At 35.7% G+C, this 17487-nt stretch overlaps 3 protein-coding genes across 5 annotated transcripts; 2 read left to right on the top strand and 1 right to left on the bottom strand.

Annotated features, from left to right (window-relative positions):
• Positions 1–566: 566 nt before the first annotated feature.
• On the top strand, positions 567–4433 carry LOC116844191 (major facilitator superfamily domain-containing protein 6). 2 transcript variants are annotated; one of them, XM_032815400.1, is made up of 10 exons: positions 567–1307; positions 1512–1616; positions 1692–2047; positions 2130–2243; positions 2314–2578; positions 2656–2849; positions 3001–3323; positions 3413–3588; positions 3681–3848; positions 4108–4178. In XM_032815400.1, exons 2-10 carry the CDS (start codon positions 1553–1555, stop codon positions 4176–4178), a joined length of 1731 nt encoding a protein of 576 aa, XP_032671291.1. In that variant the 5' UTR covers positions 567–1307; positions 1512–1552. The 2 variants fall into 2 exon arrangements, with proteins under 2 accessions (XP_032671291.1, XP_032671290.1); XM_032815399.1 differs by lacking the exon at positions 567–1307 and having other exon boundaries at positions 1553–1616; positions 4108–4433.
• Positions 4434–4841: 408 nt separating this feature from the next.
• Positions 4842–11840, bottom strand: LOC116844190 (hamartin). 2 transcript variants are annotated; one of them, XM_032815397.1, is made up of 15 exons: positions 11681–11840; positions 10986–11253; positions 10648–10913; positions 9923–10153; positions 9661–9854; positions 9433–9545; positions 8948–9186; positions 7609–7950; positions 7330–7524; positions 6968–7238; positions 6518–6747; positions 6309–6434; positions 5960–6196; positions 5717–5813; positions 4842–5615 (listed from the first exon to the last, which is right to left on the bottom strand). In XM_032815397.1, exons 2-15 carry the CDS (start codon positions 11092–11094, stop codon positions 5116–5118), a joined length of 3150 nt encoding a protein of 1049 aa, XP_032671288.1. In that variant the 5' UTR covers positions 11095–11253; positions 11681–11840; the 3' UTR covers positions 4842–5115. The 2 variants fall into 2 exon arrangements, with proteins under 2 accessions (XP_032671288.1, XP_032671289.1); XM_032815398.1 differs by having other exon boundaries at positions 5116–5615; positions 7402–7524.
• Positions 11841–13187: 1347 nt separating this feature from the next.
• On the top strand, positions 13188–17150 carry LOC116844244 (paraplegin). The gene is made up of 9 exons (XM_032815503.1): positions 13188–13452; positions 13639–13926; positions 14014–14245; positions 14747–15061; positions 15181–15349; positions 15445–15797; positions 15888–16384; positions 16459–16584; positions 16739–17150. Exons 1-9 carry the CDS (start codon positions 13282–13284, stop codon positions 16895–16897), a joined length of 2310 nt encoding a protein of 769 aa, XP_032671394.1. The 5' UTR covers positions 13188–13281; the 3' UTR covers positions 16898–17150.
• Positions 17151–17487: the final 337 nt, after the last annotated feature.

Genomic DNA, 17487 nt, shown 5'->3' on the forward strand with positions numbered 1-17487 from the left:
TCTCGTAGCGACTGATGATTCTCAAATAGACATACTTCGGCATCTACTTACTATTCTTACTCCCATACATAGCATAAAAATATTACACTAACATTAAACTTAAGAAGCTTTTAATTACGCTGCTAAAGAAATCTAGTAGCGAACATAACGTTTTTTAAGATGTTACTTTCCGGGACTTTTCATAAACTTTGAACATTAATATGAAGTTTTCTTGGTTAATTCAAAGTTATTTTATGATTAAATTAATATTATTTCAATATCTCAAAACATTATTATTATATAATCTTAAGCTGACGTTTCTTGGTAGTATTGCTGCTTCCTGACAGAAAAAATTACTGCAACGTTGTATTGCAAAACAGATTTAATTTACTGTAAAATACAGTAAAAATCTAGTAATGATAACATTAGATGCATTAGATAATATATTCCTATATTATCTAAGTATGATTAATTTAAAAATGCCGCAGTGTGACGTTCCTTATATCAGACACGTGATTGGTGGATCATTCCTGCGTGCTTTACGCGGCTGTGAAAATCCGTCCGTATAGTCTTTGATCGACACATATATAGCAGATGCAGTAGCAGACTAATAACACATGGTTGCACAGATGACTAAAGACGAGTAATCAAACCCGATAACTGGAGGGGAAAACGCAGAAAACACGATATGCAATAAACTCGATAACGTATGTTTTTTCGTGAAAACACGCGTGTAGTTTAAATATGTCGCAGATAATTGTAACTGTATATAAAGAGACAAGAATAAAAGGCGTATTGTAGTCGATACGCGACGGCGGGTCGAGCCAGATACAAAATTGCGTAACGATCGATAAGCAAGAGCAAAAACTATCGGGGCGCTACATCTGCTTTATCTGTTCTTGATCCATGATCCATCTGATATTGTAAAGTAGATGGCCAATGAATAGGATCGGTCAAAGTCACGAATCTCTTCCATGGTCAGTGGCGATCGCGATACTTTGATCTTGAAGATATAAAGTACCGTCAGTTACAGTACAGTAATACCCCGAAAATTTCGTGAAAATCGATGCGGAACATTGGCGAAGGAGGAAGCGCAGATAAAGAGCGGCACTGTATCCCTAGAGGAACAGAAGATATATAACAAAAGAAGAGGATCGATGAGATAGCAGTGCTTGACTCGCGAACACAGTATAGTAATTTGCATCGTGTGCATATTTTTTATATTTCACACAATGCACTGGATTTAGTGCACATGATTGACGCATCAAATATATCACCGCCACTATTTGCTCAAAGCATATTTCAGATATAATATTTAAGAACTACCTGTAAGTTTTACTTTTTATATAAGCTGCTGTGGAAAAAATTGCTTGTGATAAAACTAGACTTCTAAAACTTTGCTATAAAAGACTCAGAAAGTTTATACCTAACTATATTTCTTGTGTTTAAAATTATTTGAGCAGTGTATGTATGTAGTATTATAAACACTACTATAAACTACTTATACTACAAACAGTGTTATATTATTGCAGAATTAGTCAAGGTTATCGTTGATCTGTTATATATCTGCATTATGTTGCAAAACATAGATAGGGGGCTAGCCCCTATAAAAGCACATTATTTTCTTTATAATGCTGGTAAGTTAAAATTTTGTGTATTCCACATTTGTTTCAAAAATATCTTTTGCTATTTAGTCATTTGTCTCTTTGCAGCGACGGGACCAATAGTGCCATTTTTGCCAATAATAGCAAAGCAGCTTGGCTTTTCTGCGACATTAGTAGGCACAATATACACAGTTTTACCAATTTCTGGTTTAATTTCGAAACCATTGTTTGGTGGATTAGCTGATAAATTCAAATTGCATAAAATTTTTTTCTTAGTGTTCCAAGTTGTATTAACAGTAGCTTTCTTCTCTATTTCTTTCATCCCCAAAATAGATAGGAGTGCAAATGTTACTTTTATCTGTGACAATAATATACCATATCTAGAAATCTGTCCTGAAAAGAAATTTTCAGTGGAAACTATAAATTCTGTAATATTAAATACACACATCAATTCAGTTTGTCAGGTATGTATAAGTTAGATGTAACGCTGTATCACACATTCTTTTATCCTCAAATAAATAATGGATATAATATTTATACTTGCAGTTATCCTGCAAAGGACCGTCTCATGGTTACATAGAGCTGGCTGGCAAAAATATTTCTATGAACAACACATTTGAGCTTAGTGCAGAATTTGATATATACCATGATGATTTACTTGTAAGAACCTGATAAACTTTTTATTTCTTATAAAAATAACATTGGCTATATCGTAAGAAATAATTTGCAGACGACTAATTGCGTGGATGTGAAGATAAGTAAGTTTGATTTTGTACATATTCCAAACTGCGGGAATCAAATGAGAACTTGGTGTTCGGCGACATGCCACAACAACAGTCGATTTAATCATCTTATGCAAGAGGCTAAAAATTCGCATTACGACAGCGAAACTTACAAACATCGATTTTATTTATTTCTATGGGCGTCTATAGTGAGTTGGGTCGGAATGGCTGTCGTAGTTAGCATAGCAGATGCCATCTGTTTTGATCTCCTTGGTTTGTATTATGCTGTTACATTAATAAGTAACTAACATCGAACTATTTATCGTTATTATATGTTACACACATTTCAGGTTACGAGAGAAGAAAGGATTATGGAAAACAGAAGATGTGGGGTAGCATTGGTTTTGGTATTTTTGGTATAAGTGCAGGATATCTGATCGATGTTTTCAGCGGAGGAGAGAGTGAGAAGAATTACAATTGTATATTTTACATGATGCTGATAATGATGATTTTCGATTTTATCGTGTCTACGACATTGAGAAAGGTATACAAGATACTTAAATAGAGATATCGCCATATATATAGTTATATATCTGTGACAGACTGAAATTAAGATGGTACAGAAGTTGGGTGCTTCTTACTTATCAAAAGAACCCGAAATTGGCAGGTAATGGGAGAAAGCAGTATCGTTACAGAAAAATCCTGAATGTAATGGAGATGAACCGTCGCTATTGTGGGAACTGTTGAGCGTTGTGAAGGAAGGAAGAGTGTTGGTGTTCGGCTGGTGGTGCATAGGCGCTGGAATGTGCACGGGAGTCATATGGAACTTTCTGTTCTGGTACACGGAAGACCTAGCGACCGGCTATCATGTCGCATGGCTTAAAACTTTGCAGGGTCTCTTAACCGGTGTTCAATGCTTCTTAGGAGAATTACCTTTCAACTTCTTGTCCGGTAACGTGCTAAAGAAACTCGGCCACGTTAATGTTATGAGTCTCGTGCTGCTTATCTATGCGATCAGGTCAATAATGATTCCTTTTGTGATATGCTTATTGCATGCGCGACTCATTATATTCGTAGACTCATAAAAATATCAATTCTACTTCACAGATTCATGACATACAGTATTATATCGAATCCGTGGTTATTTTTGATCCTTGAATTGCTCCATGGTCCTTCGTTCGGTCTGTGTTGGCCGACAATGGTGTCCTACGGCGACAAAGTAACACCATCCGGAACAAAAGCCACTATGCAAGGCTTCATCGGTGCTGTTTTCGAAGGAATCGGTTGGTCATTAACTTCTCATCTTTCGCAGTTTAGAATTATTCTTTCTTTTTGATGCCTTAGTATAAGATTCTTGCTTGTTGGTTGGTTTTAGGAGTGTCGAGCGGTAGCTTCATATGCGGCTGGTTGATAGATACTTACGGAAGTGTTACCGCATTCAGAGCTTTCTCAGTGGGCGCACTTTTATGGCTAAGTGGATTTTGGATAATGGAGCTCGTACTGAGAAAGTTCAAGGCTTATCCGTTGAGCCAAGGCCATAATCGTGAGTAAACGATTATGTGGATATACAAATTATGTGATAAACGATTATGTGGATATATTTTCAAGCAAAAAGTTGATGATATTTTAGTTTGTTGTTAATAAAATATTGTATTTGCGCGTATATAAGAAGTTTTTTTTACTTTCGGCGACAGAAAAAGAGAGAAAGATCGTATTTGTATGATTCTGTAGTCGATTTTTCCTTCACGTAAATGTTATAACATAATTGACAATTCGTATCCTTACTAGTTTTATTTTTTCAGATTTAGCAAATTACGCTAATCCGGATGATGCTATTCTCATGACAATAAGTCAAGAATTACAAACCTACTAATAGAGAAACAATGATTTCCATATGACTTACTTATTTATCAGTGTATATGTGGAAGTAACATTATCATGATTGAAACTCGACAAAAATTAATCTTTTTAGCATTTATACGCTGAAGAGCTTTTGTATCGTTATTATTATTATGTTTCTAACTTTTGATGATGTTGAAGTGAATTTACTCATTCAGTATTATATCATAAATGTAAATTATATCGCATAGTATGTCTGTGTCATCGTAATATATACTTTTCTAGACTATGTGTGTTCCTTGTTTATTCACCTTCGTATTTTAATGCACCGATCATAACGACAGAAAAGTGCAGTTTTACAGAAATATATATTAACACGCGGTAAATGAATGTATTTATATATAATATATAACTACAAAATATATCTCAGTTAACATTAAATTATAAAATTAATAGTGCATTATACGGTAAAACGTCAGATATAACGATTATATGAGAAACAGTCGATAATGTTAACGCTGTTCGATCATCACCGGAACTTTCGAATTCCATTTGGGAGTAACAGACATTTGCTCTCCTAGCATCGCGAATCTTCGATGGTGTCTTGCTGGTGACAACCTAACAAGAACAGTAGAGAAACACTAAAAATGGAAACAGCCGGGATAATATATGTCGAGCGCAGATTAAATTAATCAAATTGCTCACAAAATATCTCAACCATTTATTCATTGTGAACTCCATTTCCAATGAACGAAGATATACCATACTAACAAACACGTTGATTAGCATGCCTGTTCGATCGCAATCAGTCGATAGCAACTTTCTTACGAATCTCGTCTATTCTATCAATAAAAAGCTACAAACTTTCTCTCGCTTTTATGCCGCAACACTAAATGTAACGATCGCGTTCGCGCGTAGCCGCCGATCGTGTTGCGAGAAGAGGCTCGTGCAGCGAACGTTTCCGTATATTGTTAGTCTTGTTTCGACGTCTGTCGTTGAGTGGAACGTGACGGTGAGGCAACCTGACTCGGTACAGGCTCTATCATGGCTTGCAAATTGGAAATCTCGCCTGCGGCGTCACAACAGTCGTTCATGATAATCCCAGCGCCCGAATGCATAAACGCAAGGCTACCCTCACTGGACGAGGCTAAACTGGTCGACAAAGGTGGAGATCGTTCTTTGGGTGACGCCGAGGAAGCGGGATTAGCCATGGGCGAGCACGTTGCGGCCTCTAGCCTACCGTGAAGCTCGAGAATACGGCCCTCCAGAAGCAAATTAATCTCCAGTTGGGCTCTGTATTTCGAATCAACGGCTTCTAATTCGGACGCGTGCTGTTCCTTCGTTTCTCGCAAGAGTCGCTGCAAATCTACGAGTTGTGTTTCCTTACGCGCCTCCTTATTTTCCAACTCTCCCAGACGCACTTTCAATGCTTCCACATGAGATGTTCGCGATTCCAATTGTCGGCGGATATCTGCAAAAAATATTTCTCAGACAAAACGATCATACTTGTCACAACTCGCATCGCGAATGAGAAACTTTGCTCTGAAGTTTTAGTTACGTTTGAACGCTTACTGTTTAATTCTTCCGTGTATGACTTTTGAATTTGCGTCATTTCTTGTTTAATCGTCGGTGAATAACTGTCTGTAGTTTCTTTCAGCTTTAATTGCGCCTGCGAGAAAAATATCTACGTTTTCATAATGTACAACAACATTAATTTGTTTTATGAATAATTCGATTTTTTAAATTTTTAAAAGATTATGATCCAACACACATACAAAGTTTACTATATTGATTGTTCTGATTTGAAATAGTCACCTCTCCTAGAAGAAGGAATCTCTTCTGTACAATATCCAAAACGCGTTCTTGCTCTTTACCGCGGTCCGCAGCTTTTAACGCCGCTTTGAGTTGGTGCCCTGCAGTGAAAAGTTCCGCTTCTGTAGAACGAAGCTGTTGCTGTATTTCGGCTGCCTTTTTGTGCTCGCTCTTTAATTCCAGTTCTAAACACTCTAAACGGTCTTTGAATGCGTGACTCTGTCGTTGTTCTTCAAGACACTATATGCAAGAAACAAAATAATAGTTATCTAATACTGTTAATACTGTTATCTAAATTAAATTTTTTTATAATTAAGATATTAAATATTAAAAATATTTTTAAAAGTTATACTTTAGTTTGCCAATGATTCGTGGCTTCTTTGTATTTTTCTTCAGCTTGATGCGCTTCTTTTTTATTACGTTCCAATTGTGCTTTCAATTCCTCCACTTCTTTTTCTAACATTTTCAGACGATCAGTCTATAATATCAAGAACGTCAAGTCTATCAAAGATTACATAAGAATTTGGAAAAAAAAATTATATGAGGAAAATATAAACAAACCAAAGCAAGATTATGTTCCTCCGAAGCTCGCGAATCTCTTAATTTACCAAGAAGTCGCCGATTACGCTCGGCATGAACTTCTCGTCGTTGTCGCTCAAACTGCAACTGCATTTGCATAAGTTGAAGCAACTGATTAGCATAAGTTGGATCTATACCATCATCCTCTCCTCCGTCCTCGTCCGTCTCTTCTTCTCCTTTCTTTTTTTGCCTTTGCTTAGTATCGCTTATTCCTGAAAAAAGCTTACAACTCATTTCGCTTACCAGTATGCTTATTCTGTAACTTTTTTTAGCGACAATATCGCTATCGTTAAGCGCCATTGCGCAGTTATTATATGATACGTTATATCTGCACGACGACGCGTAATAACGTCATTATCGTTATAAGATTACAGAATAAGAGCACAAAAATATTCTTTTGTTATGTATTTGCATGTGTTATATCATATTTACTCATTTTGCCGTTGTTGCTAAAGAAATTATTGACTCTTGTGCAGGCCTCGATATATCGATCCAGCATGCTGACTGGCGACAGTCTTGAGTCGGAATTTTCTTGAACAGAATTTTGACTGCTTTGATCAAATATTCCCATAAACAGACACTCATATGGAAACAGATCGCCTGTTTGGGTGCTCGTATCGATTAATTTGATTTGATTTGCTACGTCCTCGCTATTAAGTTTGCTTTGAACTGTCATCTCCGGGCAAGACCTGGTTTGCCGAATCTGCAGCAGGAGCATGTGTTTTCTCTTATTACAATTGCACCCTGATCGCTGTCGTGCAAAATACTATAATCCACTTCCCAAAATACTCCACCTTATGCGTTACACTCAAATTTGACTGCTGCATTGGAAAGTAGCACTGAGAATAAAATCGAAATTGATAGACCTTTTGCGATAGATCCGCTAAAGCACCACACACATTCTTCTCATTTCGCGCTTCTGACAGTGGTTCAACGAATTTTGGCATTTCGACTGCTCCGCTACCGTGTGAACTGACAATTTCCAGTACCTATATTGCACACGCGAGGTGTCAATATATACATGATTTCTGTATTTTTACGCGATACAGTCTGTGCCAATAAATTGCTCAAACCTCTTGATCTTCTTGCCAAGAATCGTTCTTTCCATTCTGACTTATATCCATTTCTAAAAGTCTCGCGTCCTCTTCATTGTTAGCCAATATCTTTTGCGACTGACGAAGAGCACTTTGCCTATCCGCCATGATTTTGTTTAGTTTATGCGAAAGAAACCCAGGTGCATTTATTGCAATATCCCCGCTTCTTGCTGCAGAGCCAGAAATCGACACGGAAGAGTTTATAGGAGTGGGTGTTGATGGCCGGGAGGATGTACCTGTTGTACCATTGCCCAATGCATTTAGAGCACGCACCGCGCTAGATCCCAAGGGGACTTGCCTCGTTGATATTTTTCGTAGATCCTATACAAAATATATAATAGTTTAAACACATAACAATAATTCACTATCAAACATAAACATAATAAAATCATTAATTTTTTGTATGATATCTCATAATTATTATTATCGTAGATCTTATACAGAATATATAATAGTTTAAACACATAACAATAATTCACTATCAAACATAAACATAATAAAATCATTAATTTTTTGTATGATATCTCATAATTATTATTATCCGATATTACGAAAATATCCATTAGATTTTTCTCAATTTAATAATTTAATAATTATATTGAACATACATATGTTTCAATCCAATTAATTGATATGAGCAAAATCAATTGAAGAATATTTAATCGATGATTTATTTCAACGAATTTAATTAAAGATCGTCCTAGTGACGGTTGATACAAGGAAGAGAATCAATGATTGTGCAATTGATAATTGAATTCAACAAATTTAATTAAAGGCTGTTTAATTAATAATTGGTAAGAGCAAATTAAATCGATTAAGTCCAAAAGTATTCAATTACTCAAGATAACAATTGGTTTTATAAGTAATATTCATACTATGGCATCATAGAAAGTACAGGTGATTGAGAAGCGCTAAATAAGACCCACGCTGAGAGACATTAGTCATATAAATCGTTATCAAACAATCTTCGATTAAACCAATTAAATTTGGACATATCAACCGTCAATTAAACAGTTTTTAACTAAATTTGCTAAGTTCAATTATTAATTTTGACGAACGATCTTTAAATCTCTTCACTTATATAAATCGTTGATTAAACGATTTTTAATTGTATTTACCAATCTATTGAAATAAATTGTCAATTAAACGGTTTCAAATTGAATTGACTCATACTAATCATCAATTAAGCACAATAATTAATTAAAAAGGTAATTAATTACTTGCATCCTTGATATTATCCAGTGCAGAATGATGGAGAAATTCTGGCAAGTGTAATCTTTGTTTTATATGCTCAGTAAATTATCAGCTATATATATACCTTGACGGGAGTCGTCTCGGGAGTAGCTTCGATAGCAGCCTCGGGCGGCGAGGTGCCGCTCCTAGTGTTATTAGGCGTCGGCGGGGCAGATCGCTGCTCGTGTGATGCATTCGGAAATGGTGGGCTATGGGGCGGCATCGCCATACTCGGTGACCAGAATGTATCATCTTCTCCATTACTAATCTCTGTAGTCGTCACACCTCCCCAAATATTGACCGGTGTACAGGTGAAAGACTGATCTGCAGATACATAAATAAAACGTAAATTTTTGTTATACAGAAGAGAGAAAGCGGAGCGCAAAGATCCGCATTTATATCCCATTTAGCCCTTAATATCCCATATCACATTTAGAACTTAATATCTTCGTCTAATATTGAATTTTATTTCTCTTATATAAAAATCATACGTAACATATCTCAAGATAAAAATCACATTTTGCACTAAATGTAGAATATAAATAACGGGAATACGATAATGATGCTGACCTGGAGGTGGAGTACACCGAGAATTAACTATGCCTAATATTTCCTCTCGACATCTATCTAATGTAAAACGACCACATTCTGCCATGATATCATGATGCTCCATTTTCTTCCACCTATTGCGCAACAAAAGTAGCAACATACAAGTGATTCAACTGTGAGATAGAATCACAGATTCGCACTGTGAGACAGAAAATATATTGTTTGTACATGTAATGAATATGTGTATACCTATTGGCTGAAATTTCTGTATCTTTAGACGCAGTAACGAGTAAGGGATGCATACGCACAGAATCCAGCATGGGTCTAATAGTATGAGTAAACGTAGCCAATTGATCACGCTGAGTGTACTGTTGCTTCAGATATGATATAAAATTGCATGGATACATGGCGTACAGTCTATGAAATAAGCTGTATAATCCTACCTATAATGTGGCAGTAATTGGTTTTGTTAGCTGCTACATTGTATTTGAAAGTGATCAAAGACATTCACCTGCAAATGTATGAGGTACAACCGCTCCTTATCGATGACGTTTGGTACTGTAGTCGAAGTAAAAAGAGTAGAGGAAGAAAGTAAGGACGATTGATGATGATAATAAGAGGCCAGTCGGCCAAATACCTCGAATATTTCTGGTAGATATGGCCCTAAAGCAGCAGGTAACATTGGTAACAACATTACTAACAGAAGAAGGGCACTCAAAAGTGGTAATATATCTGCCTCCACCTTGAAAAATATAGTTTTTTAAAATTATTTTGCATCTTCCAATATTTGGAATTAGCTCTCAATTAAATATCAAATAATTTAGGGTATTTTTAATTAATCCACATTAAATATTATACAGTGAATAATCATGTTATTTATTGGCACATAAAATATTAGTATATTGTATATGAAAAATTTAACAGCTATATAACAGCTGTAATATAAAATATAATCAAATTATACACACAAACAATATACAGCAATAAGATTATTTATAATTTGATAACAATGCTGAAGATATCAATGTCAGCAAAGAGGAAATTAATAAAGAAACTAATAAAGAATAATTGATGAAGAAACTTTATATATATAGTACTTTATATATATAGTACTTTATATATATATATATATATATATATATATATATATATATATATATATATATATCACATAAATAATTACATGTACCAATAACCAAAAAAATACATCTATAAATGTTACTGTGTAAATGTTACCTTAAGTAATTTGAGTAGATCTCTGAATAAAGCATGATTGGCTAGCTTATACAACCAAGTAGGTTGACGTCGAGCTATATGGCCAAGCAATGTAAGTGCTTGTATTCTCTGTCCACAATTGCCAGTTTTTGAAATAGTATCTGATAAACGATCCAATAGATGTTTGTCGTGTGGGTCACGAACTCCTGCCAATACTTCAACAGTCCTCAGGGAATTAGTGGAAAGGTAATAATCAAATAATCCATTTACTAACCAGTTATCCTTTGCTGTAGACAATCCAATATGGTTAGAAGTGATTTGCTTACATCTAATGAGACAAGACTCACATGATTACTCACTGGATAAGAAATGATCGTGAAATACTTTCTTGATCTCCTCAACCTCTCCGAGCTTGTTAGATTCGAGTAGATGGAACAGCTCGGCGACGCCTGCAGTGCCGACGCTCATTTTGACGGTAAATGATGGCTCGGTTGAATGATGCTATTCTATCATGATCTTGTGATCAGGCGGTGGAAGTGGAAATAGGTTTAATAAAGTAGCTTTGAGCCATCTGTCGTCTGTCATGCCAGGCGGGCATCGTACGAAACGACAGAGACGCTAAAATACCTACGGGGAGAAAAAGAATTTCAACTAAAGAAAACAAATAGATTCTCTCGTCAAGAACCGAGAGATAACCCTCGGTTGTTGCGGTGCCAAGTGCTTCACGAGCTTCGCGACCGACCATGAAAAATGAACGAACAAGCTCGAATTCGCCATTCTACGCGAGAGGGTTGTTTCACGACAAAGATCGTGCGATTATTCGCCCGTAAATCGGTGAATATACAAACTGTCAGTGCTCGTCCTTTTTTTTCGATGCACGAAAAGAAGTGTCGGTCTTGCACCACGGTGTGTATTGCCGTGGAAACGCAAAGTTCGACGATGTGATCGCTCGAGTAACAATTCTCGCAGAAAGTCACAGTTGTCACGTGTCGCGATTTTGAACATTTTGTCGTATTTTTTGCGTATATCGAGACAAAATAACGAAATAACTTACCCGAAGTTCATCGAGTATTTCGAGCAGATTTCCGAGTTCTATGGCGACTGGCGAGCTCGGATGGGGGTAACTTCAATATATCTTCGAGATCTGTTCTGTGTTGCCATCTGACCGTAGCATGAGAAAGATACTAACCGAAACGAATCGTCCCTCATGTTAACTTTCAGCTTTATCTCGAGGACGAGATGTTTGAGGCTGCCTCCCCATGCGGCGTAATTTGCGTAAGCGTAACTTGCGTCGACCAATCACATCGTTTTATTTGAATATGAGCTATTCAAATGAGAGATATGATTGGTCGACGCAAGTTACGCCGTATGGGGAGGCAGCTTGAGTGGTCTGTTCGGGAATTCTTCATATTTTGCCTTGCAAATGTTATATTTCCTCAACAAATGTTTTCTCAATTATTCTTGGATAATTATTAAAGCGCATTGAATTTTGCAATTAGGCTCTTAAAAATTTATAATGAATTAAAATATATTGCATTTTTTGTTCAATGCTTAAGCGGAGTCTACAGTAGAAGTCGTAAGTAGTAGAAATTAACCAATCGCGATCGAATTTGAGAAGAATAATCGACGACGATTGATCAATTTCTACGACTTACGACTCTACGATTTCTATTGTAGACTCCGCTTTACATACAAATAAATTGCCTAGTTTTTATTTCAACCCTTTTTCTAAAATACTTTGCACAGTCAAAAAGATTGTCCGGTTTTTTATGACTTTCAGAACTCATTTATCTTGTCCAAGAAGTGCTGTGCTTTTTGAACGAAATCGATACTTTTTGTAGTTGCCGAAAGAGAGCAAAAAATACTGGCGGCATATAAGCACTTGACCGCGACGTCGTGCTCAAGGTTTTTACATGCCGCTAGCATTTATTGCTTAATTTCAGCAACTACAAAAGATATCGATTTCGTTCAAAAAGCATTGTCTTCTCCACACTTTACTCTATTGGAATTAGTTGTTTATAATATTACGATTAATACCACTGCTTTAGGTAAAGTATAGAAATGCGCGAATGTTTCGATGTTGCGATCAAGCTCTTACATGCCGCTAGCATTTATTCCTTATTTCTCGGCAACCACGAAAGGTATTGATGTTATTTAAAAATTTACTAGTTTTTTCCACAGTTTATGCTACTGGAATTAATGTTTTATAATAATGCGATTAATATCGTTGCGTTACGTAGAGCATGGAAGTGGGTGTGCTTTTCGCGGTCAGGTTCTCGCATATACACGTACATACGATATTTTGTACACATATACATGTAAATAAATTTATGACAGTGCGTAAAAAGAAAAGATCATGTGCATGTTGAATGGAATATAAGTTTGTACGCAATGGTCCATGTTCTTAACCACGCAATTATGCGCTTAGCACGGATACGAATCGCCGGGAAATGGGCGTAGAATAGACACGCACCGAATCGCTGCTTTACCGGCATCGTTTGAAAATGGGCGTAGGGAACGTAGTTCCACCTGAAAAATGGGTGCAGATGGCGCATCGCACCAGTGTGAAAATCGGTGTTGCCCAAAACATATGGCGTGGCCGCTCTCAGGTTTATCTCTGGCTATGTTTCTCTCTGTAGTCTATACATTTAAATCATGCAAAATCTGACAAAGTGTCCAAAGCGGCATTATATAGCGCCCAGTAAAGTATTTAATTTTTTATCCAAGAACCTCCATCCTAAGGGAAAAGTCATTTTTGACGTTAAACACTTGAGTTGTGCGCATAATAATGGATCAAATAGGTTATTTCTACCTGTGTCGTATCATGCAAGTATTAATTGTTTATTTTGACCGGTATCTGTTTCACAATTGTTATACAGGAGACTTAGCTAACTGAGATCTTCACCAAGTGCATAATTTTCATGTTCATAAAATTAACGATACACATGTAGAATATAGATATAGGTATATTTGACAAGAAGAGTATGTCACTGTAACACTATTTTTCTCCAGGCTTTTAGAAAAATACGTAAAGAAATTCATGCTTTACAGTCTGCCCTGTTGTGCAGTAACATAAGCACATTCAACTTTTCCCCAAAGTTTGATAACATAAGGTACTTTAATACAACATGTAACAATTCCAATAAGCAATCACCAAAGGAATCTGGTTCTGAAAATCCAGACAAGGAACCTAACAAAAATGAGGAATTGATAGTACTTCTTCGCAAGCTTTCTATAGTGATCATGTTATTGTATGTTTTCCTGTTTGCGTTGAGACAACAGATAGATACAAATGTAGAAGTAAGTTTTTATTAGCCATTAAATTGATCGCATAAATCATTGAAAGCATGAAATGTTAATAGTCAATCATAATGAGTATTTAAATAGCCTTTAGCATCTGTCTCCTGGAATGAATTTATATATCATATGTTGAGCAAAGGAGAAGTTGAGGCTATTCTTGTGAATCCAGCTATTGAGCATGTTATGATTTTGGTTCATGAAGGTGCTATTATCAAGGGAACAAGAGCCCTATATAATAGATATTACATGTCTGTTCCAAACATTGAACATTTTGAAGAGAAACTAAGAAAGGTGGAAAAAAACCTTGGCATAAAAACTGGTAAATAAATTGCTTATATAAAATATTGATAAAAATTATCAATAACATTTTTTATATCTTTTGTATAAAATCAATGTTCCAATAATTGAATAATGTTCCAATGATTGAAACATTAATAATATATTTGTACTTAATATTTCTAAAAGAGAGGGAGAGAGCTTATGAAATTTTCTTGAAAGATATTTTTTATACCAATTTGTAATATTATTTAATGAAAATTCAATCATTGAGTCTGTATTATTCAGTAATCATAATTTGTTTTTCTGTTTAATTACTGGTACAACCGGTAATTAACTATCTCATTAAAATTATAATTAATATTTATTATTTTACTCTATTATTTTTTGATCATTGACAAAAGTTCTATATAAACATTTTTATTAGCAACGTTTATACACGCGCGTAACAATGATTTATTAATAAAAATAAAAACCGATGTTTTCTTATTAATTTAGTCATTGGGACATTTACCTTATTTTAAATTTGTTTGAAATATTGCAGGCCAAGGAGTGCAAATTATATATGAGAGGAAGACGGAATATATCGTAAGCTTGATAAGATTTTTGTTGTTTGCAACGATCATTACTGCCATCCTAGCTTTCTTCAAGAAACGTTTTCCTATCAATCCTCTCGAGATTTTCTCACAGATGAAACAAGCAAAATTTACGCTAGTCGAGCCGTTAGTGGGGCAAGGTAAAGGCGTGCGTTTTGCAGATGTGGCGGGATTAAAGGAAGCTAAAATAGAAGTAATGGAGTTTGTTGATTACCTCAAGCATCCAGAGCGTTACAAGACGCTTGGTGCTAAGGTGCCGCAGGGTGAGTGTGTGTGTGTGTGTGTGTGTGTGTGTGTGTGTGTGTATATGTATAGAAAATCAGTATTTATAAGTTTATTTTATATAAAATGCAGTCTGATTATATGTAATTCTGTTTTTCAGGTGCTCTACTTTTAGGACCTCCCGGTTGCGGTAAAACCTTATTAGCTAAAGCTGTAGCGACTGAAGCAAGTGTTCCATTTTTATCTATGAACGGTTCCGAGTTTATCGAAGTGTTTGGTGGCTTAGGAGCTGCTCGAGTGAGGGACTTGTTCAAAGAAGCCAAAAAAAGGTTTAATTGTCGTGTCATTTTTTTTATAGTACGATTTGTTTTAATAATATATTAACATTTATCTCCTAATAACTTTGTCTTCTTCTCTCACATAGAGCACCAAGTATCATATACATTGATGAGATTGACGCGATTGGCAAGAAACGTTCAGACAGTTCAATTGGAATTGGCAATAGTGAGTCTGAACGAACCTTAAATCAACTTTTGGTAGAAATGGATGGAATGATCGCGAAAGAAGATGTCATCATATTGGCTTCGACGAACAGGGCGGACGTGTTGGACAAAGCGTTACTGAGACCCGGTAGATTTGACAGGCATATTTTAATCGATCTTCCCACGTTAGATGAACGGCAACAAATCTTTAAGACTCACCTCAAGAAAATATCTTTACAGAGTGAACCTTCAAAATACTCGGAATACTTGGCTTATCTCACACCTGGCTTTAGCGGTACTTGAATATATTTGCAAAAAGTAGACAACATGCATTATATATACATATATTTATTTTGGTCATTATATAAAATCAATGTTTCTTCAGGTGCTGACATAGCGAATGTCTGCAACGAAGCCGCGCTACATGCTGCAAGGGATAAAAAGAAACAAGTCGACAGCAGCGATCTTATGTATGCGATCGATAGAACGATCGGTGGTTTAACAAAGAGGAATAATCCACTGACACCATCTACGAAACGCGTTGTTGCCTACCACGAAGCTGGTCACGCATTAATGGGCTGGTTGCTGGAGCACACCGATGCTTTGCTCAAAGTAACAATAGTACCGCGAACCAACATGAGTTTAGGGTTTGCTCAGTATACTCAGTCCGATCAGAAGCTCCACACTAAGGAACAATTGAATGATCGAATGTGTATGATGCTGGGTGGTCGAGCGGCGGAACACATAACGTTCGATAAAATTTCAACGGGCGCGGAGAATGATTTAAAAAAAGTCACGAAAAACGCGTATATGCAGGTCCAGCAATTTGGAATGAGTCCAACTATAGGTTTAGTTTCTTTTAATGAAGAGGCTACTGACACGGTATAACGTGATGATACTTTTGCAAATCACTCATTGTTAAGAAAGCATCGTTATAACTTGAATTTCTTTTGCAGAAAAACAAAAAACCATACAGCAAGAAACTAGCCAATTTAATGGATACCGAGGTGAGGAGGATGATCGCGGAAGCGTACGAACGAACTCGAAAATTACTTTTGGACAATAAAGACAAGTTGGATGCGGTACGTATTTCCTTTCTCTCTCTCTCTCTCTCTCTCTCTCTCTCTCTCTCTCTCTCTCTCTCTCTCACACACACACGCGCGTGTATATCTAAAAAATTATAGATTTTGTATATAGATTTTTTTTATGTACGTTAAATATTTCTGTTGCAAACAGCTTGCGGAAGCTCTATTAGAAAGAGAAACGTTGACCTATGATGACGTAGAGAAATTAATTGGACCTCCACCATACGGAAAGAAGCGGCTTGTGGAGCCGGCAGAATTTGAAAAATCTGATTCGGCTAGAGAATCTCCGTCGGTAGACAATATAGGGTAGCAGCACAGTGAAATGTTTTAAATATTTTTCTGTAGATATTTGTACTATAACATCAAGATTAGTACGATAAACGTATTAGAAAACAAACTTTTGATAAATTATTTGAGACAGTTTGGAAATTGTGCGTTTTCGTTGCTATAATATATATATATACATACACTTTTAATTTCATGCACAATGTATGATTACATATTATTACATGTTTTACAACTAAATTTGAGTAACAGGAATAAATAAAACGGTACGAATGGAAGAATTATAATTTTATTTCAATAATCTGTTAGAAATCAAGTTTAACTACTACATACAATTGGTGGAAAATATATGAAATACAGGGTTAAAAAAACTGTTAAACTTAAGATGTCTCACAGACATCAATATCTTTTTCTTTTTTTTGTTGATTTTTTATAAATGTTTTTCAATGAAAAATAGATACGTGTATCTTTTTTCTATGTAAATATATGTATATGTTATATGTCAAATAGAGAGGTAAGTGAAATATATATATATATACATATATACTTTGTGAAAAATTAAAGCAACATCTATCTTATCTTGTACTCTAACGAGCGCCTCCCCTTTTCGTTGAA

Source organism: Odontomachus brunneus, unplaced genomic scaffold (genome assembly GCF_010583005.1).
Source record: "Odontomachus brunneus isolate Ranch 3 - 2012 unplaced genomic scaffold, Obru_v1 Obru_scaffold_040, whole genome shotgun sequence".
Taxonomy (NCBI): domain Eukaryota; kingdom Metazoa; phylum Arthropoda; class Insecta; order Hymenoptera; family Formicidae; genus Odontomachus; species Odontomachus brunneus.

Coding starts and splice junctions, on each gene's coding strand:
- LOC116844244 (XM_032815503.1), top strand. CDS start 13,282: ATGCAAAATCTGACAAAGTGTCCAAAGCGGCATTATATAGCGCCCAGT. Junction 13,927..14,013: donor AGATAGATACAAATGTAGAA/GTAAGTTTTTAT, acceptor GTATTTAAATAG/CCTTTAGCATCTGTCTCCTG. Junction 16,585..16,738: donor ATAAAGACAAGTTGGATGCG/GTACGTATTTCC, acceptor TGTTGCAAACAG/CTTGCGGAAGCTCTATTAGA.
- LOC116844191 (XM_032815400.1), top strand. CDS start 1,553: ATGTTGCAAAACATAGATAGGGGGCTAGCCCCTATAAAAGCACATTAT. Junction 2,048..2,129: donor ACATCAATTCAGTTTGTCAG/GTATGTATAAGT, acceptor TTATACTTGCAG/TTATCCTGCAAAGGACCGTC. Junction 3,589..3,680: donor TGCTGTTTTCGAAGGAATCG/GTTGGTCATTAA, acceptor GGTTGGTTTTAG/GAGTGTCGAGCGGTAGCTTC.
- LOC116844190 (XM_032815397.1), bottom strand. CDS start 11,094: ATGAGCGTCGGCACTGCAGGCGTCGCCGAGCTGTTCCATCTACTCGAA. Junction 10,914..10,985: donor TCACGATCATTTCTTATCCA/GTGAGTAATCAT, acceptor GATTGTCTACAG/CAAAGGATAACTGGTTAGTA. Junction 5,814..5,959: donor GATTCCTTCTTCTAGGAGAG/GTGACTATTTCA, acceptor TTTTTCTCGCAG/GCGCAATTAAAGCTGAAAGA.